Source organism: Pieris napi, chromosome 8 (assembly GCF_905475465.1).
Source record: "Pieris napi chromosome 8, ilPieNapi1.2, whole genome shotgun sequence".
In the NCBI taxonomy this organism is placed as follows: domain Eukaryota; kingdom Metazoa; phylum Arthropoda; class Insecta; order Lepidoptera; family Pieridae; genus Pieris; species Pieris napi.
Window position 1 is genome coordinate 7,299,670 of NC_062241.1, and position 14,529 is coordinate 7,314,198.

The 14,529-nt window shown below is 31.2% G+C and overlaps 1 protein-coding gene across 3 annotated transcripts in view; it reads left to right on the plus strand.

Annotated features, from left to right (window-relative positions):
* The window catches only part of LOC125051523 (rho GTPase-activating protein 7), a 205,243-nt gene that overhangs the window by 12,550 nt on the left and 178,164 nt on the right, over positions 1-14,529 (plus strand). The window contains exon 1 of one of the 3 annotated variants that reach the window (XM_047651897.1): positions 2,964-3,296. The exons of the other annotated variants lie outside the window; for them this stretch is intronic. Within the exon in view, the coding sequence (XP_047507853.1) occupies positions 3,212-3,296 (85 nt within the window). The 5' untranslated portion in view covers positions 2,964-3,211. Of the gene's footprint in view, positions 1-2,963; positions 3,297-14,529 lie in introns of those variants that run through there. 3 annotated transcript variants of the gene reach the window in all.

Here is a 14,529-nt window from a genome sequence, read left to right on the forward strand (position 1 = left end):
AGTTGAGTTTGAGGATCGTTATAAGCGATTTCAATAAACCAAACCTTTGACCTAACAAAGATATTTCTCAGTGCTTAGTAAAAATGGCATATTATATAAAATAAAACTAATTACATAAATATCTATTAAATAATTAACTTTACGCTATTATCTTGTGTTACTACGAATTATCAAATAATATCTTAATTACATCATTTAATTAAAATGCAGTTTTGCCGAATCGTTATCTAGTTAATTAAATATTACAAAAAAATACATAAATGTCGTTTAAGTGCATAAAATAACTAAAAAACAAAATAATGTATTTTTTTGCTACTAATTAAAAAAATATTTTAATTAGTAGCAACCTACCGTATATTTTTAAAAAGCAACAATTGACAACTTACTTATCTTAAAAACAATTTATCCGAAGAACTGACTCATCAACCCTGACATTAAGTTGAGTGAAGGTTGAAACTTGAGCTGTATCCTGATCATCCAGAGCTTTCAGAAGCTTGAAAAAGTATCAGTTATCACAATAGCAATATAGGCTAGGTTTCAGATTTATATTTAAGCGAGAATTCTTTAAGCTTAGAACAGTTGTAATAAAATTTGTCTCCGAATGAAAGGATCGCTTAAACAGTTTATTATTTTTTAATGTATGTATGTATGCTAGTAAATGTAAATTTAGACATACGACGTTCATAGTGTACGTAATTACCAATATGAATAAATATTATATTTATATAGGAGGAGGCAAACGACAGGAGGCAAACGAGTATACGGGACGCTTAAAGTTAAATTTTTACCGCCGCCCATGGACATCTGCAAGGCCGGGATAGCAAGAGTGTTGGCGGCCTTTATGGTCTTCTCTTGAAGGCCAGAAGTCGTAACGGTTTACAAATACCTGCAGCTGGTTTTATAAAGGTGCGCAGCAGAAGTGTCTTAAAAAGCGTTCTTTTATGGAACTCCAAATGTGAAGGTGGAACGGATGGAATTTTGCATGCAGTCTTGACGTCCAGTGATGTAATTTATCCGCAGAATTTTAATATTTTGATTTTATTTCATATATTTATTATGTAATAAAAGAATAGGTATACATATTCAGTGCAGTCTCCCAATTTTAATCAGCTTATTTAAACAATGCTATCAAATAACTAAAGAATGTTATTCGACAAACATTTCCACATCTTCAAATTAGAACTTGGAACTTGCATCACGTTAGATAAAATGTTAGAAAGAGGACAGAATTAATGTCTTGATGATTTAAATTTTTACTATTTTTCATGAAAGTAGTAAAAAATTAAATGTAGATATATAAATAAAAATGTAGGTAACAAGGCGACATATAAATCTTTTACGAAATTCCTTAAATTGCCTTAGGTATTTTAAGGTCGTTTTAACATTTTGGCCTTATCAACTAATAGAAGGAGGATCTTGTCGGTTTCTTTGGGCTTTGACACGTCGTATTTTTATATATTTTGACAATAGTATGTATATACATATTATACGAAGGATGACTCAAAGGAAATATGATACTAAATACGTCATCGAAATTAAAAGTGTAGTCATTTATTTATATAGACATCAAGTGGTCACGGGTTGATTCTTTAAATATTAAATTCGTTAAGTGAATTTACAGTAATTTGCTGTATGACTGTGTATACTAAAAATGGAGAAATAGGACACCAATTTAGATCTACGCGGCGCGGCGTCTCACAAGTTTTTTCTTAGAACCCATTCCAAAATCGTATGGTACCGTTCACCTACTTTAGATATATAGACAAACTTTTTATTCCTTACAGTGGTACTTCCAATTGCAATAGACAATTCAATTAACTTGGCAGTATATTTAGAATTGAGGTTAAAGATGTCATGTCAGATCCATTTATTATAGAACTATGTTCTATATGTAAATAATAAAAATCACTTTGACCAAATCCAATTGACAATCAGTCAAAAGTTGTCAAGCTCAAAATGCTATTAATGCTGCCACACTTATGCCGTCTTTTTTGGCAACAGACCATCCACAATCAAATTTTTGAAGTTATACTTCTTTTGGCGCATTAGGAAAAAATTATGAGAGTAAATTTTTACGATGCGCGCGCACACCGTCACAAAAAACCGACACCCTGAAGTTAGCTATAGTAAACATTTTAGTTTTTTCTTATTTATTTTTACACACGTTTTTTTATAAGCAAAAAAGCAATAAAGGCTCATCAACACACAAGCGAGAAAAATATTCTGGGAATTAATCGTAGTTCCCTTCATTGAAGGGTTGTATATATTTTACGATAATAATTTATTACTAAATTAACACCTGCCGAGCTATTCATTTTGCTGTTGCATAATTGCCATTTTTCATACGGAAACTTGTATAGGTCTTCGAGTAATCGGAATTTCATTTATATGGCTTTGCATTATAGGTTATAGTTTTATGGAATTAATTTGACGCTAACAGGTTTAAAAAAATAGTTTATTCATTGAATCGTTTAAGTTGGGTCAAAAACGAAACGTATTAACGCACGGTTAATTAAATACAAATATAATAAAGTAAATACATTTTAGGTAAAACTATACTAAATATTATTCTATTATAACCTTTTTTTGTAAAGATCACAAAGCGTTACAGCGCCACAGGATTATCAGTCAATTATGAATTAACAAAATTCTATTTTACTACAGTTGTTTTCTTGTAATAATTATTTTATACGACCAACAACAAAGTTTGTGTGATACGGGATAATCACCAACAAACTATAAAATCCGCAAGATTCTTTAATTGGCGCGTAAAGCCCATAAAACGAACGAAGTGCCTGGCATTGCAATAATATCGATATTATGGCACTTGTAAACATAATATTCGGACATTCGCCCTATCATTATAGGGATGTGCGAATTTAATTGTACTTATCGATGATTTATAGCGTATGGCCCCCCGCGCTTAGCCGTTTCAAGTTATGAAGTTTAGTCAGTGTGCTACAGCGACGCACTGCGCACGTTGTGATCGTGCGCATAGTTCGTTCACCTCGACCTTACGATCGCAACTGTCAAAATTGACGAATCGTACGGGAACGATTTTGTGGTTCGATTTAGTTTTAGGTATGGCGGGAAATTTTTTGTATGAATAATTTGAACCCAAGTACCGCTAGACGTGTAGTGTTGTGATGCGAGTGTTGTGTACTCAAATTGTGTTTTAGTGCTATTGTAATGCTGTTATCATGACACATTGATGTCGTACGAAGCTGATATGTCTATAATTAGCGAGCTGCGATGGTTGCAAGACGACGAGCTGTTCGCTTTATCCTTGCAAAACGGTAATTATGCCCTATCTATGCACACTTCGTTTTTTTTAAATATAATTAAAATAGGTTGTTATCAGACTTGAAAAGAAGTAAACCCACTTGAAATTACATGCGAGTAATTGAATGTATTTCCTGTGATACTCTACTTCTGCACATATTAGTATTGATCTATAAAAACACGCATTTAAAAGTAATAAATCCTTATGTCCTTGTCATCTTTTCTTCCTTAATAAAACACCTGCGCATAAAACCAATCGGAAACGTACATTTTTCTGCGCTTACGCAAATTAAAAAAATGAATCGATAACGTCATATATCATAAACTTGAAATTAACCGGTTTTGCAATGTCAAATAAAACTGGCTATTTATTTCCTACATTAAAATATTTTGCATCTTTATAAATGTCATTTAATTTGATTAACTGTTACTTTCCTTTAGCAAACTCAATTACTTAATGGCTAATTTATTTCCTATCTAATATTAATGCTTATGAATTCTTATATTTATTATTATGACACATATACATATATTATATTATACGAGAGTAAAAATAAGAAGTTTGCATAATAATAGGTGTTATGAGACCTCGACCTCTGGTAACCTTAGAACATCACTAGCGGTGAATATAAATATGTTTTAAGATATTTTATGTTATTGTACGGTGCCTAATATTGTGTATATAGCTTTTATGTATAATACATAATACCTGTTATCTAATAGTGTGTTCACGGATTTATAATACCAGGGATTGTTTATATAAATAGACAAATTACAGTTTAATTCTAAGTTTTATTTTCTTTAAGTTTTATTTCGCATACTATGTAACGCAGTAGTTATTGCCTTCTTGATAAAAGCGCGCGGAGGGTTTTCCCGTAGAGAAGATTTAAAGATTATTATAATTATTGATGGAAAATTTAAATATCTATCTCTATTTTCAAGTTTCTAAGGGCCGGAAAGGTACTCATGCGGAGGTTTTACTTTAAGTCTCTCTTGTAACTTTTTTTTTAAAAGTATGTAGAATTACGCCAAAATTCTGTTTACAATATAAAATCTATGCTTATATTTTTGCTTTACGCAATACACAACTAGTTATATAAGTTAATTTTACGTTTTTGCAATATTCGTTAATCAAAAACAATCAGGCAAAAACACGATTCGTATAGTTGGTAAATAGGAAATATTAACCAAGGTGAGCTAGCTTATTAGCGGCAACGCGTCTAACAGAGACAATATTAATGTGTACTCTGAATAATACTTTTATGTACTGCCAGTATATACTACAATACCCGTGGTAGATTGTAGATTTTGGCAAATTCAAATAGGAAAATTACTATTACAATTGAAAATTGGCCCGAGATTAGTACTGAGAACTCGTCAAAATTGAATTTCAGTATGATTCATATGGGAATCGAGATGATGCAAGCGAAATTCCGCGTCATAGACAAACACTTTTATCTAACACATAACATACAGTAGGTTGAAAAACTAAAAATAATAAAGGTTTTGTGTATATTGCAATATCAATATGATTGACCTTTGAAATCATCTAAAGTGTATTTAAGTTAGACAAGGTCAAGTGTTTGCGAAATACCAAAAATTAAATGATAAGAAGATCATTTGATCGCTTACGTCAGATGCTAAACAAAAAATAGTACCTACTTGAGATGAATTAGAATTCGCATCGCGGTTTATATTTGTAATCATATTATATTAAACTCCATAGTAAACTAACTTATAACCAATAGGATATAGAGTAGCTTTATGATTTTATTAGGCATTTTAGTAGTAGTCAGTAGTAGTCTTCGCTTAGTGACGAGGGACGCGACTTTCGACCGAAAATCGTGCGTTCAAACAATGCATCATGGATTTTTAATCTATGTAATAATGTATACGGTGATGCTACTATGAAGAAAGCAGCACGTCTTAGACCCAACACCTGATGGCGCGAGTGGAGCACAAAAGGGTGATCACCTATTGTGAGTTCCAAGGCCAAGACTAAGGATTCTAACGTCACAGGATTTGTTTTTACTAGAAGAAATCTTTGTTTCTATAATCGATTCATCGACAATTAAATATTTCATTTTTTTTATACATGTCTTTATTAAAAGACGTCATGGAACTTTACGTTCTAGCCTAACTTAAGACTTATAAGTAATTTAAGTCTAACTTAATACGTGTCCAATAACACTACTTACAGTCTCATTGAACACATGCTGTTCTTGTGTACTATTTATTTTTAAAATATTTAATAATAAATCACAATTTTGTCAATCACGGACTAAGCGATGGATACCTAACGTAAACCTATTTGAATAATTGGTACTATGTATCGAGGTGTAATAATTATACAATGATACCTAATGAAATTCCGCGGATTCCTACATAATTAATGGAAATAGGTACTATGTATATACATAATTGAATATTTATTTATACTTTTTGTACGTACAACGTACAAAAATGAATTTTTCTTTTTAAAAACAATTCATGTCGCAACGGAAGGATTCTAAACATTCTCTCCCAGGCAACCCTAATTAAAGAAAACGGTAAAAAAATGTTGAAAGAAGTGCAAGAGGGCAAAACTAATTTTTTAGCACAAAAAATAATAATTTAATATCAATAATATGTTTAGTTTTTTTTAAAGTGGGCTGGACGAATTTCTGCATCTGTCATTGATTAATTCGTATCAGCCTGCTGGAATTGACAAAACACTTAAAAATTCCTTACAAAATATTTATTTGTTTCGTCCTATCGCATATATTAATTGGTATTCAATTAGCAACTTAAGACAGTTTTTAATAAGATTATTATTTGATGCTTAATTTTAATATTCTTCGAAATATAAAATTATATTATATACAGATTAGATTTTGTTGCTATAAGTTTTTAAATATTTTAACTTATTAGTATTACTCGAAGTATATTAGGATATAAACTTGGGTTTGTTCATAGGCCTTCTTGGCACAATTTTTAATCACGTAGGGACTATAAACTTAGTGTATTGTATTTTTTTTTTCAATAAGCTTATTTGGGATATGTTTTGGCACGGTTGATTGGTCCTCAGCTGAAAGTACATACTCCACACTATTGTACTATTTTGGATACACGAAGATAAAATTTAAATTCATTTGTTTTTCATAGTACGGAATTGGTAATAAAGATAGGTAACACGGATAATCCATTCAATGTGTGGCGGCCATTGCGATGATGTCATTGAGCCGTCGCAATGGATAAGGCGATTCGGACATTGCAGCTTAAGAGTTAGCTTAAAAATAAAAAATAATAAAAATCTGTTTATTCATTTTAAGTACATATGTATTACAATGTGTAACATTTGGGAACCCTTTTAAGTAAGAAGTACCTGTGTCAAGGTTCCCATAACAAACTTAAGTATAAATTCCTTAAAATATATTTATATATAATTTAATTACATCTTTTATTTTATTTACTTTTCAACTGTTATCAACACGCCTGAGTGAATAAGTGAGTGTGTGGGTGCAAATGTGTAAGTGAGTGAGTGAGTCAGTGAGTGAATGAAAAAAGTGTGTAACTACATACTAGGTCTCAAAAGCATCTCTAACACTGCGTATAGCTAATAATTATTATTTAAAATCAAGTAGATGCTAAGTTAGAGATGTTACACTTACAGATCTATCAAAAGTAGAGAAGTGGTTCCAAGTTTACCAAAACTACATAACAATATGAGCTACAATAAATTAAGTTATTTTAAAAGAAAATCATGTTAACTAGAATCAGGTTCTGGTAAAGACCAACCTATGATTCCTTTACTTATATAAACTAGCTCAATGACTATATATATAACTATCAATTATTATTCGATAGATTACAATCTACCGAATAATAATAAGTTAAATTGTAAGCACTACGCTGAGGTTCACAATCTTTCGACAGTTTATAATCTCGCGAGATAGATTACAATCTAACGGTATTTACAATTTTACGTAAACATATACAAATATTGTAATTATATAAAACCTTTTTATGATTTATCACATTGATCGGGAGTGTGAATGCATTTGTCGCGTTCCTAAACAAAACTGCTATGGTTACATTTATACAAACAGCGGTTTTCTAATGATGATATTATGAATTTACTATATTATTCTGTAAAATAAATAAATTTAAAAAAAAATCCTTATGTTGCTAAGATTCCATTCTAGAGGTTCAGAATATAACTATGCTATATAGTATGTAAAAACTTCAGTGATATGTTTTAAAATAGTATTTCTAAAACAAATGATGTTGATAAATGAATTTCACTCCACCTCCCAGGCTATACGCGAATGTTAAGCACATTAATGTTGCAATATTATGACTGTGTCCGGTAACCAGATTCCGAATCACATTTTTATCCACGCGTCGACCACATCCATGTTTAAATAAATACCATTAAATTATCCGATGCCAATTTTTCTCAATATATATTGTATATTATATCATATACCTAAGGTATATGATATATTACCGGATTGTAAAATTATTTGTTGTCTATATTTTTAATCTATGACCACGATGGATCCATCCATTATCGCTGGAGACAACAAAGCAATAAAAGCATACAATTTTACTCGTTAGCGAAATTCTTGAAGTTCTATTTTTAAATTTAATTTCATGCGTTTTCAGAAACTTCATTTCGAAAATAGATGAATATAATCATGTTCAAAAGTGGGTAAAGTTATTGCTTGCTTTCTAATTAATATCATGTTTGTTTTTATAATAATAGCGTGACTTTTGGCCGACATATTGCGGCATATGCCGAACCTAATATGCCCGGTATTTGCTTATACTAAATTATAGTTTAGTCACGAATCGTTCTCAAAACGGATATACGCACTCTTCATTACGAACCCAGCCACAAAGACAGTAAGATATCTAACACTTAAACCCACTAATTGATCCAATATTTCAAAAAAATCCAAGATCTTCCATTTAATTTTTCTTGTGTGTTGCTGACCGCTGTTGCTCTTGCTCCGGTTTTAAACCTCTAAAATACCATTACTGCACAACTTATAATGTTATTTAAATGGTTATAAATACGTTTAAGGTGCGCTAATCGTCTGCGCAATTATCTTTACAAGTAAGTGTTGGAGAATTCGCATTTATATTAATGCTCCAACTAACTGACGAATGGTCTCAATTTACTTGCTGTTGCTGGGACCCCAAGAGTTAAAATAAATATAATATTGTACATCTTTGTCGAGAAACTCCAAAATAATAATGCATTTTTATAAAGTGCTGACCAAATAATACTGCTATTTGTAAAAACATTTCCGCCCTAGGTTTTATTTTATTCACATTTACTTATAAAATCGATTACCTAAGAAACAATATTCTTGTTTTTATTTCATATTTGTCTTCATAATAAAAATAAAATAAATCAGATCTGATACGTCGTCTATGTTTTCGGTCTAAGGCAAGCTGATTTCCTCACGATGTTTTCCTTCACCGTTCGAGCGAATGTTAAAATCGCACATAGAAAGAAACTCCAAGCACAGCCGCGGATCGAACCTACGACGTCAGGGATGAGAGTCACACGCTTAAGCCACAAAGAAAATACGGCTCTAAATAATTAATAACTAATCAAAAATACATTTTCAATATATTCACTATTCGATTAGGTACCCTATATTTTACCTTGTTTATTACTACTATCTGCGATATACATTGTTGTCTTCATAATAATAAAAAGGGTTTATAAAGTTAGGATTAGTAACAACCTTTTTCAGATTTGATCTCTTTCAATGTGTCTGATATCACATTTATGACAATTTTATCAGTCTGATATTTTCGTGAACGCGTCTTGCGTAGGTTGTATCTTAGTACAGCCATAAACGTATTAACATCTGTGACTATAGATCATATGCGTCTTTCAAATTTATTATGTGTGCCATAAAGAATCCATAAACAAAGTTTTCGTATTGGATTTTTGTCTGTGGTATGATATAAAATATAATATATTCATGTAGGTAACTTATACACTTATCAATGTCTGTGAAAAAAATCTTTTTAATTTACATTTCCTGCCAGTTCTCAAATCATGGGCATGGAACAAACTCTACGTCACTGTTTTAAATCGCCAAGGTTTATTTATTAAAAATATATTTTTTTATCACTTTTTTATAAATTCTTTACGTATTAGTAATGCCAAGCTTGTATATGGAATATGCTTTCTCACCAATATTATTCAATGACGTTTCATTGTATACGCAAAGGAATTCACTTATTATGCAATTCATAATAGATGCAAGAAATCAAGTCTTAGATTTAACATTTCAGTCACGTCTTCAGGACTTTTTGCTGCTTATTCTATACGAGAACAGTGGATTATAGAATGTCCTCATGTCTCAAAGGAAGGAAAATAAATAAATATTACTACTAGTGATTTTATTATATTTTCTTACTTTTCGGTGTTGTATTCACAGTAATTGTTTTATATTCCTGTATATTTTTAAGCGTCTAATTTGTATATAAGATTGTGTGCAATATGACCTTTAAGATATATAAATAATTAATATTTTAAAGAATCGGTAGGCTATTTATAACTAATACCCAAAATAGAATATTATTATTTTTGTATTGCAGTTTCAGTACAATAGCACAATTTACAATAAGGCACATCGTAACGTCTGATGATACAAATTTTTTGCGTAACTTATAATGCTTACTGTATACTATATGTACTACATTGAGAGATATTGTATGAAAAATAATAAGTGTTATTAATAATTTTAATAATCGCTTCGTTACTTAACAATCGCATATAAAAGGATCTAATGTATAATGTTACATTAAATGTTCGTTTTTAAAACGATTCTAGATTGGTTAGTCGTTTTTACTATTTCCATCCGGTATATGTGCACCGTACTTGATACAATGTTATCAATCAAGTGAAGACGGAATGCAGCTGATAAGACGTGAGAAGCCTACCAATGTGAACTTTTCTAATTAAACTCATTATTTCGTATACTATTTAAGACACGTGACTTTACTTTATAGTTTGGAGACATAATTATGAATATAACCTATGTGGCGAATTTATAAAATCAATTTTACCATTAAGATACAAATACATAAATTATATATAGTAATACAAAATTTTACAACAAAACACGAGGCCCAGGAACATCATACATACATTTAAGCTGAAAACTTACCACTTTACACAAAAAAATTAATAATTATTGATTTAACAAAAACACGTCACGAGAAATATATTCCATACAATTATTTAAATTTCTAATCTGCCGCGATTGTTCACTATCACGTAGTAAGCTTGCTGAAGTCAAGTATTGAATGTTCGTCAAGACTTACTTTTGACTTAAGAAGAAGAGAATGGGAAGGGAAAGGGGAAGAGATCACAGTGAGTCTCCATTGTACTTCACCTCGCTCGTATTTTCGACTCTCTTTGCCTCATCTGCAACTGTACGACGCCACGTTAACTTGGGACGGCCACACTTCCACTTTCCTTGCGGGTTCCAATCAAGCAATTCGACTTAGGGTCCTTCAAGAAAAGAGCGTACCAATTCTTAAAAGGCCGGCAACGCACTCGCAAGCCCTCTGGCATTGAGAGCAGTGGCGGATTTATAGATTTGCCGCCCGTAGGCTATTCAATTTTTGCCGCCTCTAAATTTTGATATCTTAGTCCACAATCATATCAATTTTCTATCAATAAAATTCCAACTTTATAATTTGTGCTCCATCATCCTCGTTACATCAACTTTTCCCATATAGGTATTATTATTGAGAACTATGGTACCGTGTTAGATCCTTGATTATTTGTACAGCAAAGAATTATCAAAAAACATTATTTTAAGGAAAAAATATCTCAATCGTATAACACTTTTAAAGTAAGGTAAGGTATGTCTTAAAACTATACAATACTTACAAAATATGAATTAAACTTACGTAAAAAACATACATTTGGGAACGTTGATTAACATTTATTATTACACGCACAGTTTAAAAACAATACAATAAATATATCTTTTCTTTATTATTTGTTAGTATTATGATTTAAGAAAAAAGCATTACAATACTTTTTTTAATGCCAATACTTAATTTTAATGCCATATCGTATGGATAAGATAAGATATTGAACTAGTTTTTTATTTAATTAAAATTAGTCAATTTTAGTCAGTATTTTTATTAGACCATCGATATTATATCGATTGAATTGGGTAAGCAGATCTCATAATTATTAGGTACACGGAGAAAAAATTATAGCAGTTATCGGTGAAGAATATAATATGTAAAAATTACTAAATTTCGATTATGATATCAAACCGCGATATTCTAAAAGTTCATAATCATTAATGTACAATTAGTAAAGCGTTTAGGAATTGTTCATGCAGAGATGTTGAAATATTTATTAATTAGCACTGTATATGAGAATATGTCGATTTTTATTAAATATATTTCTCCCCAATTTTCGAAATTCGTATTATGTGTGTGTATAATTTTTTTTTTTTAATTTGTAAACCGAAATAAACATTTATGAACGAAATTTGCCGCCCCTTAAAATTTGCCGCCCTAGGCTCCAGCCTACTCAGCCTGCTGGTAAATCCGCCACTGATTGAGAGTGTCCATGGTGGGCGGTATCACTTACCATCAGCCTCCTGCCCGTTTGCCCTCTGTTCTGTAAAAACAAGCGCCTGCTTGTGAATAAAATTGGATCCTCTTCGGAGACAGTGTAATTTTCATCATGGTGCTAAGAATTCATATAGATTAATTAACACTATGTATATGGCTTATAATTTTTGAACTTGATTTGAAGTTACTGCTACCATTTACGTCTTTAAGATTACTTGGTCCTTAATCAGAGCAAATTGTAGATCCTATAGTAAAAATATTATATATGCCGAATTATATAAAGCCCAAGTAAATGCTTTAATTATTGTGACTCTTTTAACCTTTTGATTGTATTTTAAATTTTTGTTTATGAATACATATTATTGTTATTTTTTCTTTAGACTTTATTTTATTTTAGTTATAGTAACGTGTTATTTTGAGTTGTTTTTTGTTAATAATTTTTGCATTTCTTGTACTCTACCGTCTGTAGGTGTTTCTTTTTCATTGTTCCACATTAGGGTTGCCTGGAAGAAATAGCTTGTTAGCGATAAGGCCGCCCGTTGCATTATAACTTTTGTAACCTGCTTTTTTTATTTTTGTTATGTGTTTGTTTTTGAATAAGGTAATAAAGTATAAATAAATATAATAAATAAATGCTTCAATCACTCTCGGTCTTCGAAGGTTTATTAAGAGCTATTAAGCGTATCTAGATTGCCCAGATTTCGATTCCGTGACATCCGTTAAACACAGACTTATCTTTAAATTAACACGATACCGCTCTATCAATAATTTGTTTTATCAGCTACTTTTTGTAATAAAGAGTTCGTTGAACTGTTATTTAACTGCTTTTAACAGCGTTATCAGAATTTAATTAATGTAATTGTGAAAAACTTAGATAAGTTTTTTTAAATGAAACAACTAATAGGTAAGTCGCAAGTGCAGTAGTCTAGAACAATTTATAAATTGAAAAAATTGCAGGAAGCATTGTTAGCCCAGTGGCTTGAGCGTGCGTTTCTCATCCCTGAGGTCGCGAACCCCGGCTGTTGGCCAATGGACTATTTGCGCACTGAACACATTCCTTAGACTGAAAAAGTCGGTGGCGTTTAATTTTAAGCACTGTTTTTTTTTCAAAATTACTTAAATAATATACGCAGTGACTTTTAATGGCTACGCTTTGTCAGATGTTAGAATGAACATGTATAAATATAATAGTGTTAGTTTGTGTTTTAAAATACTAACACACTTCGGTTTGCGCCAACGAAGTAAGTGCAGTGAAATGGGGTTGGGAGCTAAATACGTGACGCGGGTTCTATTACATATTCCACCATATTACCTTTATATATATAATATACTAGCAGACCGGCCAAGCGTTGCTGTGGCTAAGGTTTTTGTTATATTAATTAGTAGTAAACTATTCAAGGGAAACGGTAAGAGAACACCAGTCATAGGGACCACCATGCTTTTTTGGTGGTTATGCCATTAAATTGTAGCTTATGTGGAACGTTGGTAATTTCAACACAGCGCCATCTGTTAGAATTGTGACTATCAAATAATAAACAAATAATTTGCAATAAAATAATATTGCGGGTATAATTTGAGATTTAAGCTAACCTATCTTTTAAGTTGGATCAAACTCCACACGGTGTGCAAATTTGATTGATATCGGTTCGGTAGTTTAGGAGTCCATAGCGGAGAAACAACGTGACACGTAATTTATATATATTAAGATATACCCAATTTATTAATTGATTCATTCCGTCATAGTTAAATACATTAAACTACTACGATCGCTGTATAGTTTGATGTTCATATTTACGCATCTCGCCCTTCTTTTCGCACAAGATAATGCAAACATGTCCATTCGTTTAGAAAGCCACTATACAAACAAAACTGACCCGTCAAACGATTATCACAGTTCATTATTAATAGTAATAATGCTGCCATATTTGTTATACTTTATCGCTGTCTATTGTTAATCTGTGACATGGTTTTGCGTGTTATTGATGTAGGCTTTAAGGCTGCTTTATATACAGCACTTTAAGGACTTAACGCCTACTCTACATACAAATATATGACTTGGTCGGATGTTGAAAAACTCACATGAAATCTGCTTGAAATTATCAGTGTTTGATAATCAAGGCATATTTTAAAATACCTACTTTATCTATGTTAAGATAAGCTGATACTAAACCAAGTCTTAAAAAGTCGGCAACTCACTTGCGAGGCTTTTGGTGTAAGTGTCCATTGGCAATCACTTAATATCAGATGAGACTCACCCCTTTTCCAAATTTTTTAATTATCTTTCGATTAGACCAGTGTGAACTCTACATTTAAGCCAGACAACTAGGCGTTAAGCGTATATGCCAAAATAAAAATATTACTAAGAAATTAATTCAACATTAATAAATTTATCTCTTAATATCATATACGTACTAGCTGACCCGGCAAACGTTTGTTTTGTCATGTATATTATTTCTAGGAAACATTTTTTTAGTTCAATAAAAATAACTATCTACAATAATAAATAATAGGTCCACCCCTAAAAATATTTTTTTGGGGTTGGACACCCCTTATCACTTAGGTGTTTGAAAGCTAAATAGTAGCTGATTCTCAGACTTATTGAATATGAATATAAAATTTCATAAGAATCGGTCG